At 46.4% G+C, this 19,709-nt stretch overlaps 1 protein-coding gene across 2 annotated transcripts in view; it reads left to right on the forward strand.

Moving 5' to 3' along the window:
- USP13 (ubiquitin specific peptidase 13) overlaps window positions 1-19,709 on the forward strand; it is a 77,550-nt gene that overhangs the window by 37,043 nt on the left and 20,798 nt on the right. For both annotated transcript variants that reach the window (XM_083504028.1, XM_083504029.1), the window contains exons 6-10: window positions 2,533-2,717; window positions 8,976-9,070; window positions 10,272-10,459; window positions 12,705-12,776; window positions 13,516-13,609. In XM_083504028.1, the coding sequence (XP_083360154.1) occupies window positions 2,533-2,717; window positions 8,976-9,070; window positions 10,272-10,459; window positions 12,705-12,776; window positions 13,516-13,609 (634 nt within the window). The remainder of the gene's footprint in view (window positions 1-2,532; window positions 2,718-8,975; window positions 9,071-10,271; window positions 10,460-12,704; window positions 12,777-13,515; window positions 13,610-19,709) is intronic.

The raw sequence follows: 19,709 nt of genomic DNA on the forward strand, positions 1-19,709 counted from the left end.
TTGTGGATGAAGTACGTGTTGGTTAGGCAGTGGTTGGTCAGGTCCAGGATGTATTCGGGGGGATTGTATTTGTTTTGAATGGCTGTCAAGGCTTCATTAATGGGCACTTGTGTGAAGAGAGATACAACATCGAAGCTCACAAGTAGGTCATCGGGATGTAGGTTTTGCTTCTTTATTGTTTCTATGAACTGGAAGGAGTTTGTAACGTGTGAAGAGATGGATTCTGCATAGGGCTGAAGTTGCTTAGCGAGAAATTTAGCGAGATTTTGTAGAGGTGAGCCTATGGAGCTGACTATTGGTCTGAGTGGTGTTCCTTCTTTGTGTATCTTGGGGAGGCCGTAGAGTTTGGGGCATCTGGATGATTTTTCTCTGGGGATGATTCTTAGCTGGATTTCTTCACTGATAGGAGAGGCTTTTATTTTGGATTTGGTGGTTTTTTCCAGATAGGTGGTGGGATCTGTTTTTATAGGTTGGTAGGTAGGGTCTTGGAGTAGATTTGATAGTTTTGCTTGGTAGTCCGATGTGTTCATCACAACAGTGGCATTACCTTTGTCTGCTGGGAGAATGATTATGTTGTTGTCTTTCCTCAGGTTGGTGAGTGCTTTCTGTTCTTCTTTGTGTAAATTGCTTCTGGGTGGTTTGCTGGAGCAGAGGATGTTGGTGACTTCAAGTCTGATTTTATTGGCTTCATCTGGGTTGATTTTGGTTAGGCTAGCTTCGACTCCGCATATGATGTTTTCCGTGGGGATGCGTCTCGGGGTAACTGCAAAGTTGAAACCTTTGGAGAGTACTTTGGTTTCAGTTGAGGTGAGGATCCTGTCTGATATGTTATGTACTGTTTGTTTCATGGGTTGTTGTGGAGGGTGGCTGGGCTTCTGGCGTCTCTCTAGTTTGTGGAGTTTGTTGGTGTGTGTGTCTGTCTTATGTGAGGTCTCAGTTTCAGCTCTCCAGACGGCTAGTTGTTTGCATTTGTCCCAGAGTGCAGGGTGGATTTTGTTACAGAGTTTGAGGTGAAGAGTGAGCAGATCTTTGTTGGTTTGGTTTAGTAGGTATCTTTTCTTATGTAGTTCGTTTCTGATTAGGGATAGTTCAGTTCGTTTCAGGATCCTTTCGGTAGCTGGGGTTTTAGAGTGGAATTTAAGTTGGAAGCATGTGGGAATTAAGTTGTTGTCTCGGCAGTTGCGTAGGAACAAGAGATCACATAAGATGGTGGCTCTTCGGATTTCTAGTTTCTCGTAGGTTCTTGTCAGCTGGAAGGTTTCCTCCCCGTAGAGGTGAGATATTTGTTTTCGTAGATTTTCACGGGTACAGGAATGCAGGTTTTGGTGTCCTCGGGTGTCTTCCCGTGTAAAAGTTGGGGTGTCTAGGCGACGTTTCGACGAGGTCTCACTCGTCATCTTCAGGCTGGTGCTTTCGGCTTCTTGTTACTGGAACAGAGCGGGATCTCAGTGTTTGAGTTCCTATAAATACTGTAGAGGGGTGTGGTGTATTGCCTCAAAAGTTCTGGGCAGAGGGGAAGTTCCCAGGCTAGTGTTCTTTTCTTCTTTTGTTCCTTAATTACTTGAGGGATATCTTGAGTGATTTCTTGAGTGATATTCTGAGTACCACTTAGGTGGGTCATTAGGTGTGGATTAGTTGCTAAAGCCTTCGTGTCTTGACCTCTTGAATTTGTGAATTTGTATATATATATATATATATATATATATATATATATATATATATATATACACACACACACACACACACACACACACACACACACACACACACACACACACACTGTATTTTTCGCCCCATAGGACGCACCTAGTTTTTTTGGGGGGGGGGGAATAAAGGGAAAAAAATTATTTCTCCCCCCATGCGCGGGGGAAGCCTAAGCTTCCCCCGACCCCAGCCCCCAGAACAGGCTACCGCCCCAAGCCTCGCGCGCCCGGCGGGACCTCCCGCCGGGTGCGCGAGGCTTGCCAACATCTGTTCGAAGCACGGGGCGTGCTACGCAACACACCCCGTGCTTCGGGCTGCAGGCTGCTGCCCACAAGCCTTGCGTGCCCGGCCGGACCTCCTGCCGGGCACGCGAGGCTTGTGTATAGCTTCCTGAAGCCTGGAGAGTGAGAGGGGTCGGTGCGCACCGACGCCTCTCGCTCTCCAGGCTTCAGTAGACTTCTCTTTGCACAACAGAGCTCCCCTGCATGTCCCCCAATTGGCTCTGGGCGGCTCAGGAGTGAACATAAGAAGGAGAGGCTTGTTTCCTCAGGCAAGCAGAAACGCTTATGTTAAGAAAACATTTGTAACAGAGCAGTACTGATTTTCTTCCTCCGTACAGTTATCGTTAATGAAGAGCAGCAGTTTTTGAGGATTGGTGATGTGGGGCTACTCAGATGGCAGCAGATTGTGGTTGTCCCATTGGCAGTTGACAAGGAGAACCCTATGGTTAATCCAGTCTGGGAATCTTGGCCACTTGCTGGTTTTGGAGGTAGACCCAGGTTTCCCCAGTACTGCCAATCTAACCCCTGAATGTTTCTTGCTTTTCAGTGGCTGGAAATGCTCAAAATGTGACCTGCGGGAGAATCTTTGGCTGAATCTCACAGATGGGTCAGTACTGTGTGGAAAGTGGTTCTTTTACGGCAGTGGAGGAAATGGACATGCGCTGGAACACTATAAGGAGATGGGTTATCCCTTAGCAGTGAAGCTTGGAACAATTACTCCTGATGGTGCAGGTTAGTCAGTAGGAAAATAAGTACCTTTTATCAGGTAGCCCACATCATCACTGTCTCTTGGTTTTATCACAGACATGTGGGTATAGAAGAGGGCAGGAAAATGAGGAAGTAAGCAGGGGTTTTACAGAAACTGAATTCGGGACATGGTACAACATTCTGCACTCTCACAGAACTGGGATATGCACAAGTGTCCTGGATGATGTCTTTTCTGCATTGCAACTCTGGGCCGCAGGAGAGCTGGCTGGCTTGTCTATGGCCTAATGACCAAGCAGAGTTTTGAATGTTGACTTTGCTATGTTCTGTAGTTGACAGGATACGTCCTTCGAACAATACTGGAACCGCACAGAAAGGCCAGTAAGGGAGAACACATCTGACTGTTCTCAACAAAGGCAGGCCATGTTGTGCAACTCAAAGGATTCTCATTCCTGCCCATGCACACGGTTTTGCTGCAAAGCTAGCCAAAGCGGGGAAACACATCCTTTCAGCATTGCCACGGCAAAACAGATTTGGTGCTTGGCTTGAGTGTGCCACATCCGAGGAGGAGGCTGCACGTTTAGAACAAAGGGATTTGCAGACCCCTTCAGCATAGCCCCACGTTTTTGTTACCCGGCTCCCAGGGGCCCTGTGGCTCAGCTGGCGGCTCTCTACAGCTCTCCTTCCACCCCCAAACTCTTACCGTAGAATTAATGCAGCGTCAGGAAGCACATAAATCATTGGAACTTCTGGCTGCGACTGAAAAGGGCAGAGTGGCCTCTTGTCATTGTTAATGGTTGTGCACTGAGGGCATAGGGACAAAATTTATTAGGGGAAGGGATGCTAATGAGGCCTATGTGCCCATCATGATGCACGATTGACATACTGCTCTGGAGGGCTTCCATCTGTCCAGGGGTGGGGTGGGGATCAAAGGCTCTGGTCTTTGAGTCACCTGCATAATATTTCGGCCAAAGCAGGCTATTAAGAGGACCGACATATTGCAGTGGGGATTTGCGTAACAGTACAGATTTCAGTTGGTTAATAATAGAACAGAGCCATAGCAGAGAATTAAACATGCACGTAGTCTTTTAAGTATCCTAGGTTACCTTTAAAATCTTTATCATTCATCCTTGCAAACAATTCTTTTAGCAGGGAGGGGAGGAGGGACAATAGTTCTCTGTGTACTCTTCGCTCCCTTCGTCCCCCCCCCGAAAAACACAATAGGCTAGACAACGTGTTTTATTCCTGCTTACAGTAAACGAGCAGTTTACTAATCCTTAATATTTTCTTTTTGTCTAATTTGTGATCAGTTAGATACCAGAGGGTCCTAAATACAAAAGGAAATATGAAACAAGTTTGCAGTCAGTATTGTGAAAAATTCAGGTTTTAAAGTGTACTGATCTTTTGATTTCAGCGGAGAACTGTAGGCCATTCTTATAACTGCTAAAAGGAATTAGTGTAGTTTGCATTTCCAGGGTTCCTTGAGTGCAAACTCAAATGAAAAAAGAAGAAATTTTAAAGATATCCAGAGGGGGTTGCTTTGTAATCTGTTTCTGCGAAAACAACAAAGAATCTTGTAAGACTTTAAAAGACTGACAAATTATGTTATGTCGTAAGCTTTTGTGGCTTGGAGCCTTCTTCATCAGAAATATGAAACATAATCCTCAGTTGGCATGGATGTAATGTAAAAGTTGGAGTAAAATGGCAATGAGAGGCAAAAAAAGATTTGTATCCAAGTGTCCTTAGGTGAATATCAGCACTTCAAAAGTTGACCTCAGCTGGCCTCTTATTTGCATGGACTTAAGGTTTCAAATGTTATTGTTTTGTCCCTGTTTTGTTTTATCTCTAGTCAGACACCCATATGGATGTTTTTTTCCAGCTGAAGTGAAATGCTTCAAATACTATTACGGATGTAACCCAAGGTTCATTTAGTTGGCTCTGATAAAGGTGACTCTGATAAAGCACACAAACTTTTTCCAGGTGTCGCACAGCATTGTGACTTAACTGGAAAAGCACGAGAACACTGAGCTCTTGTTTACAGAGGGGAACAATAACATGTACCTGGAAACAGAGACTCCTTTGGCATGCAATGGCAGCAGAAGGGCACCATGCCTATCCATAAATGCCAGCAGGGTCACCCTTGGCAGACACTGGCGGAGAGAATGCTGGACTTTATCAGCTGGACATCGCAACGCTTATCGAGAGGAACACTGCTCCTGTTTTTGCCTTGCAGGATTTAGGAGGCCAGAAATTATATGGCTGGATGATGCTCACGGTTTTAACTCTGATAAAACCTTAGTATGCTGCGTTTGAACCCAAATTAGGATTACAAGGCGATTTAGCAGCAGTAGCAGATCTGAAATTCCAGCTAATTTTAAGTTTCTCCTTCCACTGTTCCTATGGAGAAAGAGGTCATTTGTATTATCGTTTTTCAAATAAAGAAGGTGGAAATTAGGGAAGGCCTATCCCGTTTCACTGCCTGAGGCAAAATGGGAAATTCCCCACCTTTCTGCCCCTGCCAAAGCCTCATTTACCAGGATCCCATGCCTATAGCCTCTGCAGAAATTCTGGTTCTGGCTTCTGGTGAGCTCTTGCAACAGCCCCACAAGATCACACAAAGGCCTCATACAACCTTCTCAATACCTTGGGTAAACAAGGCACTCTGTCTCTCTTACCAGCGTCTCAGGAAGGGTGCACAAGGCTCTGCACAACCTCCTGGAGCTCTTGCGTGATTTTGCAGGGCTCTTGTGAGATCTCCCTGGAGCCTGGAAGCCACTGCATCCACTTCTCTGGCGATGGTATGTGCCTATGGAGGTGCCCCTTGGATTTTACCGCCTGAGGTGGCTATCTCAGACTGCCTCATGACCCTGGTGGAAATCCTTTGAACTACGTACCCTCATTAGCAATATCAGCATTAGCAGATGGCAATATATTCCTTAGCAGATGGGAAGCTATGAGATGACTTGCCCCAAAGGCACACAGTATGCTTTGAATGCAGGTCTTTCAGATTCAAGTGCAGAGCTTTAATCTCCTGGTTCGCAGTCTTGTTCATCCTTCTGTTTTTGCCGCACGTACACTGAACATTAAATCCGCTACAGTTAAAACCCAGATGAACTGGTTCCATACTGTGCTGTAAGTGAAGAGGAGACATGGACAGGTTGCCAAAGGCCAGAGATGCCTGCCTGATTCAAGGAATAAGGTAGCCCAGCAACCTCCTGCAGGGGATGGTTAAACAAATATAAACAAACAGACATAGGAGTCCTTAATGGATCTGCCTCATGGAGAAAAACATCTTTGCCAGCCTGTTTAGATGCCACAGCTTGGATCCTAAGTTGCTCCTCCATCCATGCAATTGGGGGTTTGGGAGGAATTGCTCCCAACTCCTACCCCCTGCAGCCCATGACACCATATGCCACACACCATTCCCAAGACTCCTGCAACCCCAGCACCATATTTTTGTGGGGTGTGTTCGCGTGTGCGCATAGAGGGGTCTGCAGAGGAAAAACAGGGGCAGGAAAGGAAAGTTTGGATCCACACCTATATCCACACCATGCCAGTGTGGTGTAGTGGTTAAGAGCGGTAGACTCGTAATCTGGTGAACTGGGTTCGCTTCCCCGCTCCTCCACATGCAGCTGCTGGGTGACCTTGGGCCAGTCACACTTCTCTGAAGTCTCTCAGCCCCACTCACCTCACAGAGTGTTTGTTGTGGGGGAGGAAGGGAAAGGAGAGTGTTAGCCGCTTTGAGACTCCATCGGGTAGTGATAAAGTGGGATATCAAATCCAAACTCTTCTTCTTCTATAATACTATGTGTAGTAAGCACATGCTCTCAGATTGGGGGAGCACACAAGGAGTTACTTACAGGGATGAGGAGAGCAACAGGATTTGTGGGGAGGCACATCTGGCATGTGCTGATGTCTTTTGCAATTGTACCCCACACTTCTTGGATGGAATTCTGGGTACCTCAAACTTGTAAACCAAACTGGTAAACCAAGGCTTCATAGAACCATAGATTTATATAGTTGGAAGGGACCCAGAGGGTCATCTCATCTCCTGCAACGCACCTTTTTACTAGCTTCTTGGGCTGCTAGTGCCATCAAGGGAAATGTTGTCTGCTTTCAACTAGCAGGCTATGCAAGAACCTGGGGGGTGGGGAGTGGGTCTGCCTTCTTATTTTGTACATAACAGCCCACACAGCTGCCCTCTCAGAGGCTACTAATCCTGCTGATTACATACTACCTCCAGCATTAGAGGCAGTATGGTGTTGGTGATCACTACTGCATCTTCTGACAGCAGATTTCATAGCTGAAGTGCAGTCCCAGGTTCTTCTGCCCCAGGGCAACTACACCCTTGTGCAAATTAATTGAAACAAACAATGTAGTTTATTGTACAAAACTCACATATACATGTACAAAACTCACATATACATACATTAGTAACGGGTATGACCTCTGCTGTTTTTAAGCAGCATTTGAACATGGTTTGACATGGAGTCTACTAGTTTCGAACAGTCACTGTTTTCAGATCCCTGTACCACACTTGAATCAGCGCTTGAAGGAGCTTCTCCATAGTCGTACAGTCTACAGCACGGAGGCAACTATTGCATATAGCCCACAAATTCTCAATGGGATTTACGTCCGGGGAATTCCCTGGCCAATCAAATACCTGTATTTGCTGCTCCGTCATGAATTTCTTCACCACTTTCGATGTGTGACTGGGGGCTAGGTCCTGCTGCAATATCCCAGTGCCATCAGGACATCTCTTTTCCAGCTCTGGAATAACTCTCTTTTGTAGAACCTCGATATATTGTGGCCAGAGCATCATTCCTTCTATTGGCTGCAGGCTTCCAACACCATAACGATCAACTGACTTTTTGTGTTTGTTGGGGGTACAGGATTACGAGTAAGATAGAAAACATGCTTTGTTTCAATTAATTTGCACAAGGTTTTGCATTTGGAGCAGAGTGTTCTTTCTGGCAGGTGGGGCAGGAAAGTTCTCAGCAGCTGCTCTTTCTCTTGCTGATGAAGGAACAAGGCAGTCCTCCCCTTGCTGTGTTAGGTTCCTCTTGAAAGGCAGGGCTTGACCTGTGCTGCGCCCTGGCTTTTAGCTAACAGTTTTTTAGGCAGAGGAGCTACTTGCAGCCTGGTGGGGAGGCGGGGACTCTTCATTTGCAGGTAGGCAGCCACTCTGATCGGGAACAAGAGAGAGCACCTGTGTACCAGTTGCCTTGATTTGATTTCGTGGAGAAAAGCGACCCCACAATCCCTGTCTCTCTTAACATTTGGAGGGGAGGATCCCTCTGGGTTTATTGGGGCAATGTTCATAACCCTTCCCCCTTCCCCAGAGACGACCTCTGAGTGGCCTTTTTGTTCTCTGGCCAATGGATGCTCTGGCCAGTGGATAGAGCCAAAGTGAGCTTATACTAAATCACTGGTTCATGCAGCCCAGCATTTTCTACTCTTGACTGGCAGTAGCTCTCTAATTTCAAGGCAGAGAAAGTGTGCCCTCTGATACCTTAAAACAGGCATGTCCAAAGTCCATCTAATCCAGCCCCTATGGCAAGTTATTGGTCTATAATCCTAAAGAAGCTCAACAACTTTGGTCAGCCCTCATGCATGTTCATTTCATCTAATCTGAATGTTATTGTTATTCATGTTTTTATACTGTATTTTATGCTGCTTGTGCAATTAAATGTTTTAAATTTGTTGTTAGCTGCCCTGAGCCCGGTTTTTGAACCGGGAAGGGCGGGGTATAAATAAAAATTTATTATTATTATTATTATTATTAAATCTGGCTCTCTTTGAAAAAAGTTTGGGCACCCCTGCCTTAAAAGAACTGCAGATTCCAGGGATTGAACCCGAGAACTACTGTGCGGAAAGCATTCATTCTACCTCTTAGCTGTGACCTTCTTTCTAACACCTGAAAGCTCAGTGCCGCAAGGACAGAGCCAGTTGCCTTATTCTGCACCTCCCAAATCGCCCCTGCTGCAGGCTGGGCAATGTGGGATGAAGCCACAGAAGAGTGGCACACCAAGCTGCTGCAGCAATGTCTGAAGGGCACCTTCGAATAGGGATCTCTTGGTTGCCAATGGAACCATTATAATGTGGAGAACTTGGTAGTGAACAGAATGTCCGGAATTTGCTTAATAGTTGAGCTGGCATGTGCGCAGCAAAATTACTATCGCTTGGCGTATTATGTAGGTGGTAAAGTTTCAAGAATATGCTGTTGTGAAATAACGCTGATGGGTAACACTCGGTGAGCAGTCCTTTTTCTTCTTTTCTCGGCAGATGTCTATTCCTTTGATGAAGAGGAGGCGGTTTTGGACCCACACATAGCCAAACACTTAGCACATTTTGGCATTGATATGCTCCAAATGCATGTAGTAAGCGGCTTTCCTTTTATTCAGGATCTGTATCTTCAGTAGTCATGGAAAATAGCAGGGGAAATCAGTGCCTCAATTGGAAAAGCATAGTTTCCATTCTTGCGGGAGATACTTCTTTCTTTTAAAATATATAATCTGCTTTTCAGTTTATGTTCTCCTGCTAAAAGGCATCTGATAACATAATAAAATGACACCAGGCTGTTTCTGAGTTCGGTAAGGCTCTGAGCATGTAGAGTGGGAAGTGAGAAAGGAGTGGGGAACTTTTCTCAGCCCGGGGACCACATTACCTTCTGGGGAATCTTTTGGGGGCTGCTTGCAAGTGGTTGGAACGATGATTGTAAACTTAGGATCAGATACAGAGGCCTGGAATGCTGCTTTTGGCGTGAAGTTCCCCAACCCTGATGTACGATATATGTGTATTTGGAAACGAAGGCTACACTTGCCCTCCTGCCCCCAGGATTGAACAGTACAGTCACATTTTGCAAAGTTTAAAAAAGTAAAGGGACCCCTGACCATTAGGTCCAGTCGTTGCCGACTCTGGGGTTGCAGTGCTCATCTTGCTTTATTGGCCGAGGGAGCCAGCGTACAGCTTCGGGTCATGGGGCCAGCATGACAAAGCCGCTTCTGGCGAACCAGAGCAGCGCACAGAAATGCCGTTTACCTTCCCGCCGGAGCAGTACCTATTTATCTACTTGCACTGGCATGCTAGGTTGGCAGGAGCAGGGACCAAGCAACGGGAGCTCACCCCATCGCGGGGATTCAAACTGCCGACCTTCTGATCGGCAAGTCCTAGGCTCTGTGGTTTAACCCACAGCGTCACCTGCATCCCTAAGTTTAGGTCTCTGCAAATCGGACTCTCCATTTTCATTTTTATTTACCACATATTGCATGTGAAGCTCCATGGAAAAACGAGGGAGCTTTTTATGGCTATAGCAGTATCTCTTTCTGTGTTGCGGCTATAAAAGTGGGAGTAAGTTGTGATTGCAGTTGCTTAGATAATTCAGCAGGTGGAGACATGATTGCATTTGTATCTCAGCAAGCAGAAAGCAAACTATTTTATTGCTTAGTGTTTCATTTGGGAAAGTTCTCAGAACAAGGTGTTTTTTTCATTTTTCTATTTAAATACACCTGCTTTATAAGTTCATAACATACGCTTTTGAAAACTGCTGCTTAAAAGCTTTTTTTTCTTTTTTGCATTCAGACGGAGAATGGCTCTAGAGATAACGACATCAAACCCAGAGTCTCTGAATGGGAAGTGATCCAAGAGTCTGGCATGAAGCTCAAGCCAATGTATGGTCCAGGATACACTGGCATGAAAAACCTGGGCAACAGCTGCTATGTCAACACTGTCCTACAAGCCATTTTCAGCATCCCTGAATTTCAGAGAGCGTAAGTCGTTCTAGGGAAGTTTTGCGGCAACCAGATTAGAACCTCTTATGTTCCTCATTGCACTACTAAGGCTCGCTACAGTACAGAATGGCAGACTCCAGGTCTGCCCCAGTGCTTATCCCCAACAGGGAGCTGTGGTTAATTGGGACTTCCTGGGAAGTATGACTGTCCATTGGTGAATGTAGTTATTGCATTCTCACTTTACATATTTTGTTAGATGTGAAGTGAGTCTAATAGATCAGTGTTTCCCAAACGTTTTTGGGCAACGGCACACCTGTTAGCCGGAAAAAAATCTCGCGGCACACCACCATTAAAGCCCCGCCCCGTGACGTCAGCGCGCAGCGTCACGCCGGGAGGGACGCACAAAAGCGAAAGTTTTTTCCCTCCCCCTTGCCGGGGTGGGAGGAGGCAGCAGAGCGAGGGCAGCTGAGGCGGCGGCGGCGATAGCGGGCGGAGGAGGGGGCGGCGGCGGGAGTTGCTGCTGCTGTTGTTGCTGCTGCTGCCCGGACATGCCGGCCTCCTCCTCCTCCGCTGTCTCGCGCTCCTCCCTTTTGCGCGCGCTGCCCCGCCGCTCGGCACCACCACCGCGGAGCCGCCCCCGGCTCGACGCGGATCCTCGCCGCCGCCGCCGCCTCTCACCGCCCGACTCGCCCGCCTTCCTCCCACGGCACACCAGCCGGTGTCTCACGGCACACTAGTGTGCCGCGGAACACCGGTTGGGAAACACTGTAATAGATACATGTCCAACCCATGTTTTATTTTTTCCGTCTCTCTTTTTTTGAAAGCACTGCTAAGCTTGCTGGATTTTATAGGGATCCTTCATCCATTAGGATGCGGGTGGCTCTGTGGGTAAAACCTCAGTGCCTAGGACTTGCCGATCGCATGGTCGGCGGTTCGAATCCCCGCGGCGGGGTGAGCTCCCGTCTTTCGTTCCCAGCTCCTGCCCACCTAGCAGTTCGAAAGCACGTCAAAGTGCAAGTAGATAAATAGGTACCGCTTTATAGCGGGAAGGTAAACGGCGTTTCCGTGTGCTGCGCTGGTGCTGGCTCGCCAGAGCAGCTTCGTCACGCTGGCCACGTGATCCGGAAGTGTCTCCGGACAGCGCTGGCCCCCGGCCTCTTAAGTGAGATGGGCGCACAACCCTAGAGTCTGTCAAGACTGGCCCGTACGGGCAGGGGTACCTTTCATCCACTATTCCCACCCCTGCAGCAACCATCTGTTTGTTGAGTGCATATATAAATACTTCCCCTGAGAGACCCCTGGCCAGAGGGGATGGCTCTTCATTAGAATTCCTTCCCCCTGCACACTCTTGCCTAGCAACAGGGTCTGCATAGCTGTCCTAGGAACTAATCCACTCCATCCTTCAGCCACATGGAGATGGGGAGACAGAGGATCCTCAACTGCTGTTTTGCTCCCAGAAGGAACTGTATTGCTTGTGGAGTTCTAGCAGGTGTCTCACAATTCTAACCTCCAAAATTTGAGGATAAGCATTCATTTATTTATACACCACTCTTCTGCTGTTGTGCTTAAGAGTGGCTTTGCAGCAATAAGGATAAAAACAGAGCACCAAAACTATAAATATACAAATTGGGCAGATTGTTAGACTGTATGAGTGGTATTCAATTCTTCCCCTTTTCTGATGAAACGGGAGGGAAGGAATGTCCAGTGATTCCTGTTTTTCCTCTCTGCAGCCCCCTCTGCCCCTGAAATCTGTTCCTGAAGGACCCCCAGTCCTCCAGAGCAGATTTTGAGGAAGTGTATGGGAAGGAGGAACGGGTGAACATTTCCTCCTTCTCGCGTTCTGCTGCTGGATGCCTTCTGTCAGCAGTGTGGAAGCATTGAATACCACCCAATGCAACCAGTTCAAAGAAAAAAACCAACAGTAGTGAGAGACTAAGAATGTTAGCAATTAAAATCCACCAGAAGTAGAATTAAAAGATGCTATATGTCAAAAGCCCATTGAATCAGGTGTCTTCAGTTTCTGACAGAATAGAGATGGAGGTGGTGTCTGACTGATGGATTTTGACTTGGGGACCTCAGCACTGTTATAGAAAAGACCCGGCCTCTCATTCTTGTCACAGTGGGTATATTGAGATGGCAACAAGAGCAAGACCTCTGAAGTAGATTTTAAGGCCTAGGCAAGACTATATGGAAGCAAATGGTCTCCTCAGCAAATTATGTCAATGGAAAACAATCTGCTGTATTTGAATGTTCTCTTCTCGCCTCCGCAATTCTCTCTGGATAGGTACGTGGGAAACCTTCCAAGAATATTTGACTATTCTCCTCTAGACCCAACACAAGATTTCAACACGCAAATGTAAGTGGCAGGCTTTATATTAAGCAGCAGATTTCTCTGAATGGTTGAATCTCCCACATTGTTTGTTGCTTTAATAACCTTTATGAGGTACCCAGACAAACACCGTTCTGGACATGGGGGGAAATGTCCTAATTACCTTTTGGCATTCTTATTAAATGACAGATTTCCTTTTGAACTTGGTTAGTGGCACGGCTTGCAGCGGCAATTATTCACGGTAGCTTTATCTTATAGGATGTAATTGATTATAAAGCTGACTTTAGCTGTTTCCATTCTGTGGATAGTGCCAAGCATTTGTTGATTTTGTTTGTTCAGTATTTATCTTGCTGCTTTACAATTTTCATTTAATTTATTTTTGGAACCACCTGTGACATTTGAGAAATGATTGTGCTTGATTGACTTCGATCTGATCGCTGTCTTTGATTTGTCCTGGACTTTCACCAGAGTAGTCCTGTTGTTTGTAATAAGCATAGCTATGTGGTATGGAGAGTATTTTCTCCCACATAGCTAACGCTACACTATTTTGTATGACTTGCTGCTTTTTGAAATGGGGGTGCCAAGAGGGAAGAAGCTTAGTTGGATCATAGTAAGGATGTGTGTTCAAACAGATGGGCCACATTTAGCCTTACTTTCACCCTCCTGCTGTTTTCTCCCTACTCTGAGCCTGGTGGGAAACATTTTGTGTGCTTTCTCTCTCCTTCCCTACTCCCACCCCACCCCTACCCCCCTCCCTCTACTACAGGGCTAAATTGGGACATGGCCTCCTTTCAGGCCAATACTCTAAACCACCAACGAAATCTGAGCTCATTGAACAGGTGATGAAAGAAGAACACAAGGTATTTACCTAGCATGCACAGCTTGATAACTAGGTAGAAGATGTCAGGAGTTCAGCCTACACTCGAGTAGGACCCTGGCAGAGACACATGCACGATTGGCATGTTCCCTCCCTCCTGGACGATTGTTCAGGAGCTTCATAAGCTTTCTTCAGCCCGAACATCACAGTGACCGATGCCAACCGACACCGGCACACTTAGGGATCCGCAGAGTATGCGCAGTTGCGTAACAGACCTCAGCAACTCAGCATTTTGGCTAATCTACTTTACATATAAACACACACGGAGCACTGCAACATGGCTCCCTTTCTCTCTAGCATCAGAAAGAAAAAGAACAAAGGACAATAGTCCCACTTCACGGAACACAGTAACACAAATATCCTGTCTCCATCACTTCCTACTGTGCGGAGTCAAAACATACACTGTCATGTGGAAGACAAAAATCCCATGACTGCAATCATGGAGCAGGAATTCTAACAGAAGAGGCATCCAGGCAACAGCGTAGCTAGCTGCTTGGGTGCCCAGGGCAAGCTGCCCATGGGGATGGGGCAAGCTGCCCACTGGGCGGGCCGAACCGGGGCAGGGCGTGCTGTGTGGAGCCTCACTGCCACCTCACCTATAGCTGTAGGGAGGCTGAGCCTGGGGGAGGCGGGCAGACGCAAGCCCCATGCTGCTGTTTTGGGCAGCACAGAGCCTGCAGGCCCCCAAGCCACCCAAGAGGCATGCGTGGCTAGGGTGCCTGCAGGCCCTGCGGTAAGTGCCGCCCCCACGGTGTGCCGCCCCCCACCTAGCTATGCCTCTGTCGACAGATCTGGTCTGTGCCCTGCATCAGCTGAGCATGGCTCCCCAGAACACGTTCTTAGACACAATCTATAATGCATTGGCAGTGCCGTAGCAAATCTGCTGTGGTTTCTTGCCAAGGTGGCTCAGTGTGGAATGAAGCCCTGAAGGCAGAAAGCCTGATAACTGCTGGTGGCAGATATACCCCAAAAGCAGCCCAGAGTCCTAGCCAGAGCAAATGCATATAGAAACAGGACAAACCTGAATATTTTTAAGAACTGCAGCAAGGAACGCAGCACAGATTTGACTTCAGCACCTCTGAGCGGTTGAGGACAGCCTTCTATTTATCTTTCCTTTACTGAGGCAGCATTGTTGCATTCTGGAAGCAGTGCTTGGAGCTAGTATGTTTGGCCCACTGGGGGATTAAAAAAATTGATATATTTATGGCTGCATGCCGTATAATCTTTGCTTTTATTAGGACACTGTCTGACATAGTTCCGCTTGTGTCCAGTTAGCGTTTTGTGTCGCTGTCAATCTTTTGTTACCCTAAAACTTGGAAACTCACAATGTCCCCACCCTTCCTCTCTAAGGTGGTGTGTTTGGTAAGGAAAGGTCACCATGTAATGGATACAGGAGATGCAGTAGCTGGAGAGGAATTTTTGTTCCTGGAAGAACTACTCAGAGTAATCGCAGTGGTGTATTTATAGCAGGGTTGCAAGTTCAACCAGAAGAGTAATTATTTGTTTGAAATCATTTTAAATCTGCAACACATTTTTTTTAAAAAAGCTTAAAACTTTGAACTGAGTAATTACTCAAAGCTAATTTTAGTCAGCTAAGGCAAATTCTAATGGGTTAGGGCCAATAGTTAAAGATATTCACCTTCTGCTTTTGGGAGGCTGTTTTGGTTCTGGTATGTTCCTGCTTAAATAAGGGATTAAATATAAAATGTTAAAGATGGCATAACCCCCATCTTTTTTTAAAGGACTCACCTCCTGTACCTATTATTATTATTATTATTATTATTATTATTATTATTATTATTATTACAAATACATCTTTCCCTGAACTGGGTTCTTAGTGGTCACCCATCCAAGTTGCTAATTAGGGCTACAGTGGTACCTCGGGTTAAGTACTTAATTTGTTCCGGAGGTCCGTTCTTAACCTGAAACTGTTCTTAACTTGAAGCAGCACTTTAGCTAATGGGGCCTCCTGCTGCTGCCGCACCGCTGGAGCACGATTTCTGTTCTCATCTTGAAGCAAAATTCTTAACCTGAAGCACTATTTCTGGGTTAGCAGAGTCTGTAACCTGAAGCGTCTGTAACCTGAGGTACCACTGTATATTTGTTTAGCAGCGAGATGGTCCCAAAGATGGCATTTCCTTTCTAAATGATAGTGGCAGCTTTTCTTTATTAAAGTCTAAGCTATTGCACTCCACAGAATCCAAAGAAAAGCAGCTGTATGGAGGCTTTGCTAAAACGAAAATTTATTTAAATGTGGTTGGTTTATCGATTAGCTAACAATTCTTTAATAGTAGTCCTCAGTTTATAGAGTCCCTAAAGAAGATGGGGAGAATTGGAGCTTATTCACACCACCAACTGGGCGCAAATTAGTTCTAGGGAGAGCCTGTCCATTTTAGCTCCTGGTCCGTGATGAGGTGGCTGCGTTGCCTCTGCCAACATATGAAGTGTTTTGATGTTCACATCTTGCTTCTTGGTTGTTTTTAGTGGTGTTCCAAAATCTGAACCCCGTGTATAGTAGAACATGTGTACGACTGGCTCATGCCAGGATGGGAGCCAGTAGTGGTGAGCTTTCTCAATGGGTTTTCTTTTACTACTCTTCATCCACCCCCTATTATTGCCTTCTGGCTGAGGGAATGGGAGAAACCACAGCTGCCCTGTCTTTCAGCACTAGAGAGAAGTTATGGGCATGCATTCCTCTTTGCTTCCCACTTTTGTATCCTGCCTATCATCTGGATAGTAACTCTGGAGTAACATGCATGGAATTCCATTTTACCTTCACAACAATTGTGTCGTTGAAGTTAGGCCAAGAGCGGGGTTTTGTGGCAGAGTAAAACCACTCTTGCCACTCCCTTCTTGGACCAGCATCATGTTTACAGTAGCCTTTCCCCAAAGGTCATAGAATCATAGAGTTGGAAGAGACCACAAGGGCCATCGAGTCCAACCCCCTGCCAAGCAGGAAACACCATCAGAGCACTCCTGACATATGGTTGTCAAGCCTCTGCTTAAAGACCTCCAAAGAAGGAGACTCCACCACACTCCTTGGCAGCAAATTCCACTGTCGAACAGCTCTTACTGTCAGGAAGTTCTTCCTAATGTTTAGGTGGAATCTTCTTTCTTGTAGTTTGGATCCATTGCTCCATGTCCGCTTCTCTGGAGCAGCAGAAAACAACCTTTCTCCCTCCTCTATGTGACATCCTTTTATATATTTGAACATGGCTATCATATCACCCCTTAACCCCCTCTTCTCCAGGCTAAACATGCCCAGCTCCCTTAGCCGTTCCTTATAAGGCATCGTTTCCAGGCCTTTGGCCATTTTGGTTGCCCTCCTCTGGACACATTCCAGTTTGTCAGTGTCCTTCTTGAACTGTGGTGCCCAGAACTGGACACAGTACTCCAGGTGAGGTCTGACCAGAGCAGAATACAGTGGCACTATTACTTCCCTTGATCTAGATACTATACTCCTATTGATGCAGCCCAGAATTGCATTGGCTTTTTTAGCTGCCACGTCACACTGTTGGCTCATGTCAAGTTTGTGGTCAACCAAGACTCCTAGATCCTTTTCACATGCTATTTGGGTCGTGCTATTTGGTGGAGCTGCTGTGTTGATGAAGAGTTGATGAGGAAAGTGTTGAGCCTCTGTGTGATTGGTGGAGTAAAGGGTGCTTTGACTTGGACATGGGCGGAGGACTGGATGAGAGGCATCAGCGGAGCCTCCTAACCAATGTGGGCTGGGGTGCCCAAACTTAGTGCAGCCAAAGAGTTTTCTGCCTATATAACCTACAGAAACAAAACAAGACAAATGCAAATCCCGTTGCTGATGTTTTGCAAAGCTTCACCATCCAATTCTCCGTGTTGCAATTGAAGGATGGTTTCCTTGCTCTCCATGTTACTGCCCCCCTCTGCCCCAATCTCTCGGGCTACCTGTACAAAATCACGACTTTCATATTATGTGTGAATCCAGAATAACTTATTGGGCAAACTGCTTTCTCTGACTGTCTCAGTGGAACTACCTGTTTGCCTGACCCCTCCTCCACCCCATGAAAAATGTAAGTTCAAAACCTATTTAGGAAAGGAGCACATTTCAGCTTTAGTTCATATTAATGCACTCCCATCATGAGAGGCAATACAGTCGAAACAGAAGCGTCATAGCTGTGATTAATTTTACATTTTCTTCCTCACACTCTTATTTCTGACAGGCAATGCCAAGTTTAGTGTAAAAATGGTCCATCAGATTTGCTCGGATATATCTACCTAGTTTTTCACACTGAGACCGTGGCACATTACATGGTGCCTGTTAACACGCTTCACAGAGAGCTGCTGTATATTTTAATTTCTTGCATCTTTGGAATCCATCCATCGTTGGACGACGTCATTGGGTGCCTCCTGCCCAAAGCGTTCATGTGAGAGATTGAATGATCTGACCCAGCTTATTTTTAGCTAAACGGTTTTGCAACTGTTGATGGGGAAAGCGTTGCCAGAATTTTCTCTCTTGTTTGCTCTCAGTCTGTGTGTGTGTGTGTGTGTGTGTGCGCGCACACACACACACACTCTTTCTCTCTCTCTCTCTCTCTCTCCCCCTCCCACACAAAACCAAACAAACACACACACACACACACACACACACTTTAAAATCTGCCTGTGCACTGCAGCAGATTAGCTTGGCAGGAGAAGGAAATTCCATAGAGGACGGTTTACCAAAGTAAATAATAAACAGGAGATTTGGGGGAGGGTGGTATAAGGAGGGGAGTGTTCAAGGGTAGCAAACATGGTGCCCTCAAGATGTTGGATTACACCTCTCATGAGCCGCAGCCAGCATCTTCCGTGTTTGTCAATACCAAGAGCAAGAGCAAACATGGCAGAAGAGCAATAGCCTTCATGCCCTAACCAGATGGACCCTTGATCTGATCTGCCAGAGTTCTTCATGTGTTCTTATCCTTCTCTCATGCAAACAAAACTACAGGCTTCACAAGAGGGGATGGTTATTAAATCAGTTTCAGCCCATAGTGTGAATGCATCCAGCATTGCATTGCCCAGGTTCCCAGTTCTCCTGGCCCAACAGTTTGTGTCGGGATGCGGGTGGCGCTGTGGGTAAAACCTCAGTGCCTAGGACTTGCCGATCGTATGGTCGGCGGTTCGAATCCCCACGGCGGGGTGAGCTCCCATCTTTCGGTCCCAGCTCCTGCCCACCTAGCAGTTCGAAAGCACCCCTAAGTGCAAGTAGATAAATAGGGACCGCTTTATAGCGGGAAGGTAAACGGCGTTTCCGTGTGCTGCGCTGGTGCTGGCTCGCCAGTGCAGCTTAGTCACACTGGCCACGTGACCTGGAAGTGTCTTCGGACAGCGCTGGCCCCCGACCTCTTAAGTGAGATGAGCGCACAACCCTAGAGTCAGACACGACTGGCCCATACGGGCAGGGGTACCTTTACCTTTACCTTTAACAGTTCGTGCATATGCATTCCTCCTGCCCCTTACCCATGTGCTTTCCGGAAGACAAGGTCTACAGCTCCCACCATCTCCAATCACTGGCCATGCTGGCTTACCTAAAAACCCTTGAATCTTGATACGTCCCTCTTTCAACAAGCCTTCTGAAATCTTTATCCTGGCTGTTACCTTGCCTTGTGTTTTGGATTGATTTTTATGTATGTGCCATTCCAATTTTTATATTTATAATCATTTTTAAAATGTATTTGCTATATGTGTTTATATTGTCAATGGCTTTGAGATGCCTCATGGGCAGCGATTCAGAAATGAAATGAAATAGATAAATAATGCTGCTCTACTTGCATTGCATGAAGGCAGCATTGACCTATGGCCCCTGTTGCCTGGCAGGTTTGATATTTTAATATTACGTTATTTTTTCTAAAGCTTTCTGACACAGAACTAAGCAGCATACAAGGTAGCTGGAGTTTTGTTCTGACTTGTGTCTGCAGGGCAGTGGAGGGCATATGTGTACTGCCCAAAATAGTTTTCAGAATTCCCAGTATCTCCCTTCACCTCCCTGAAATCATTCCATAGATATGGGGAAATGTAAAGACAATCCCTGTAAGGTGTGTTGGTGCATGCTGGTCCCTGTCCATTTAGTA

The sequence above is a fragment of the Podarcis liolepis genome, assembly GCF_965112155.1.
Source record: "Podarcis liolepis genome assembly, chromosome: 5".
Taxonomy (NCBI): Eukaryota; Metazoa; Chordata; class Lepidosauria; order Squamata; family Lacertidae; genus Podarcis; species Podarcis liolepis.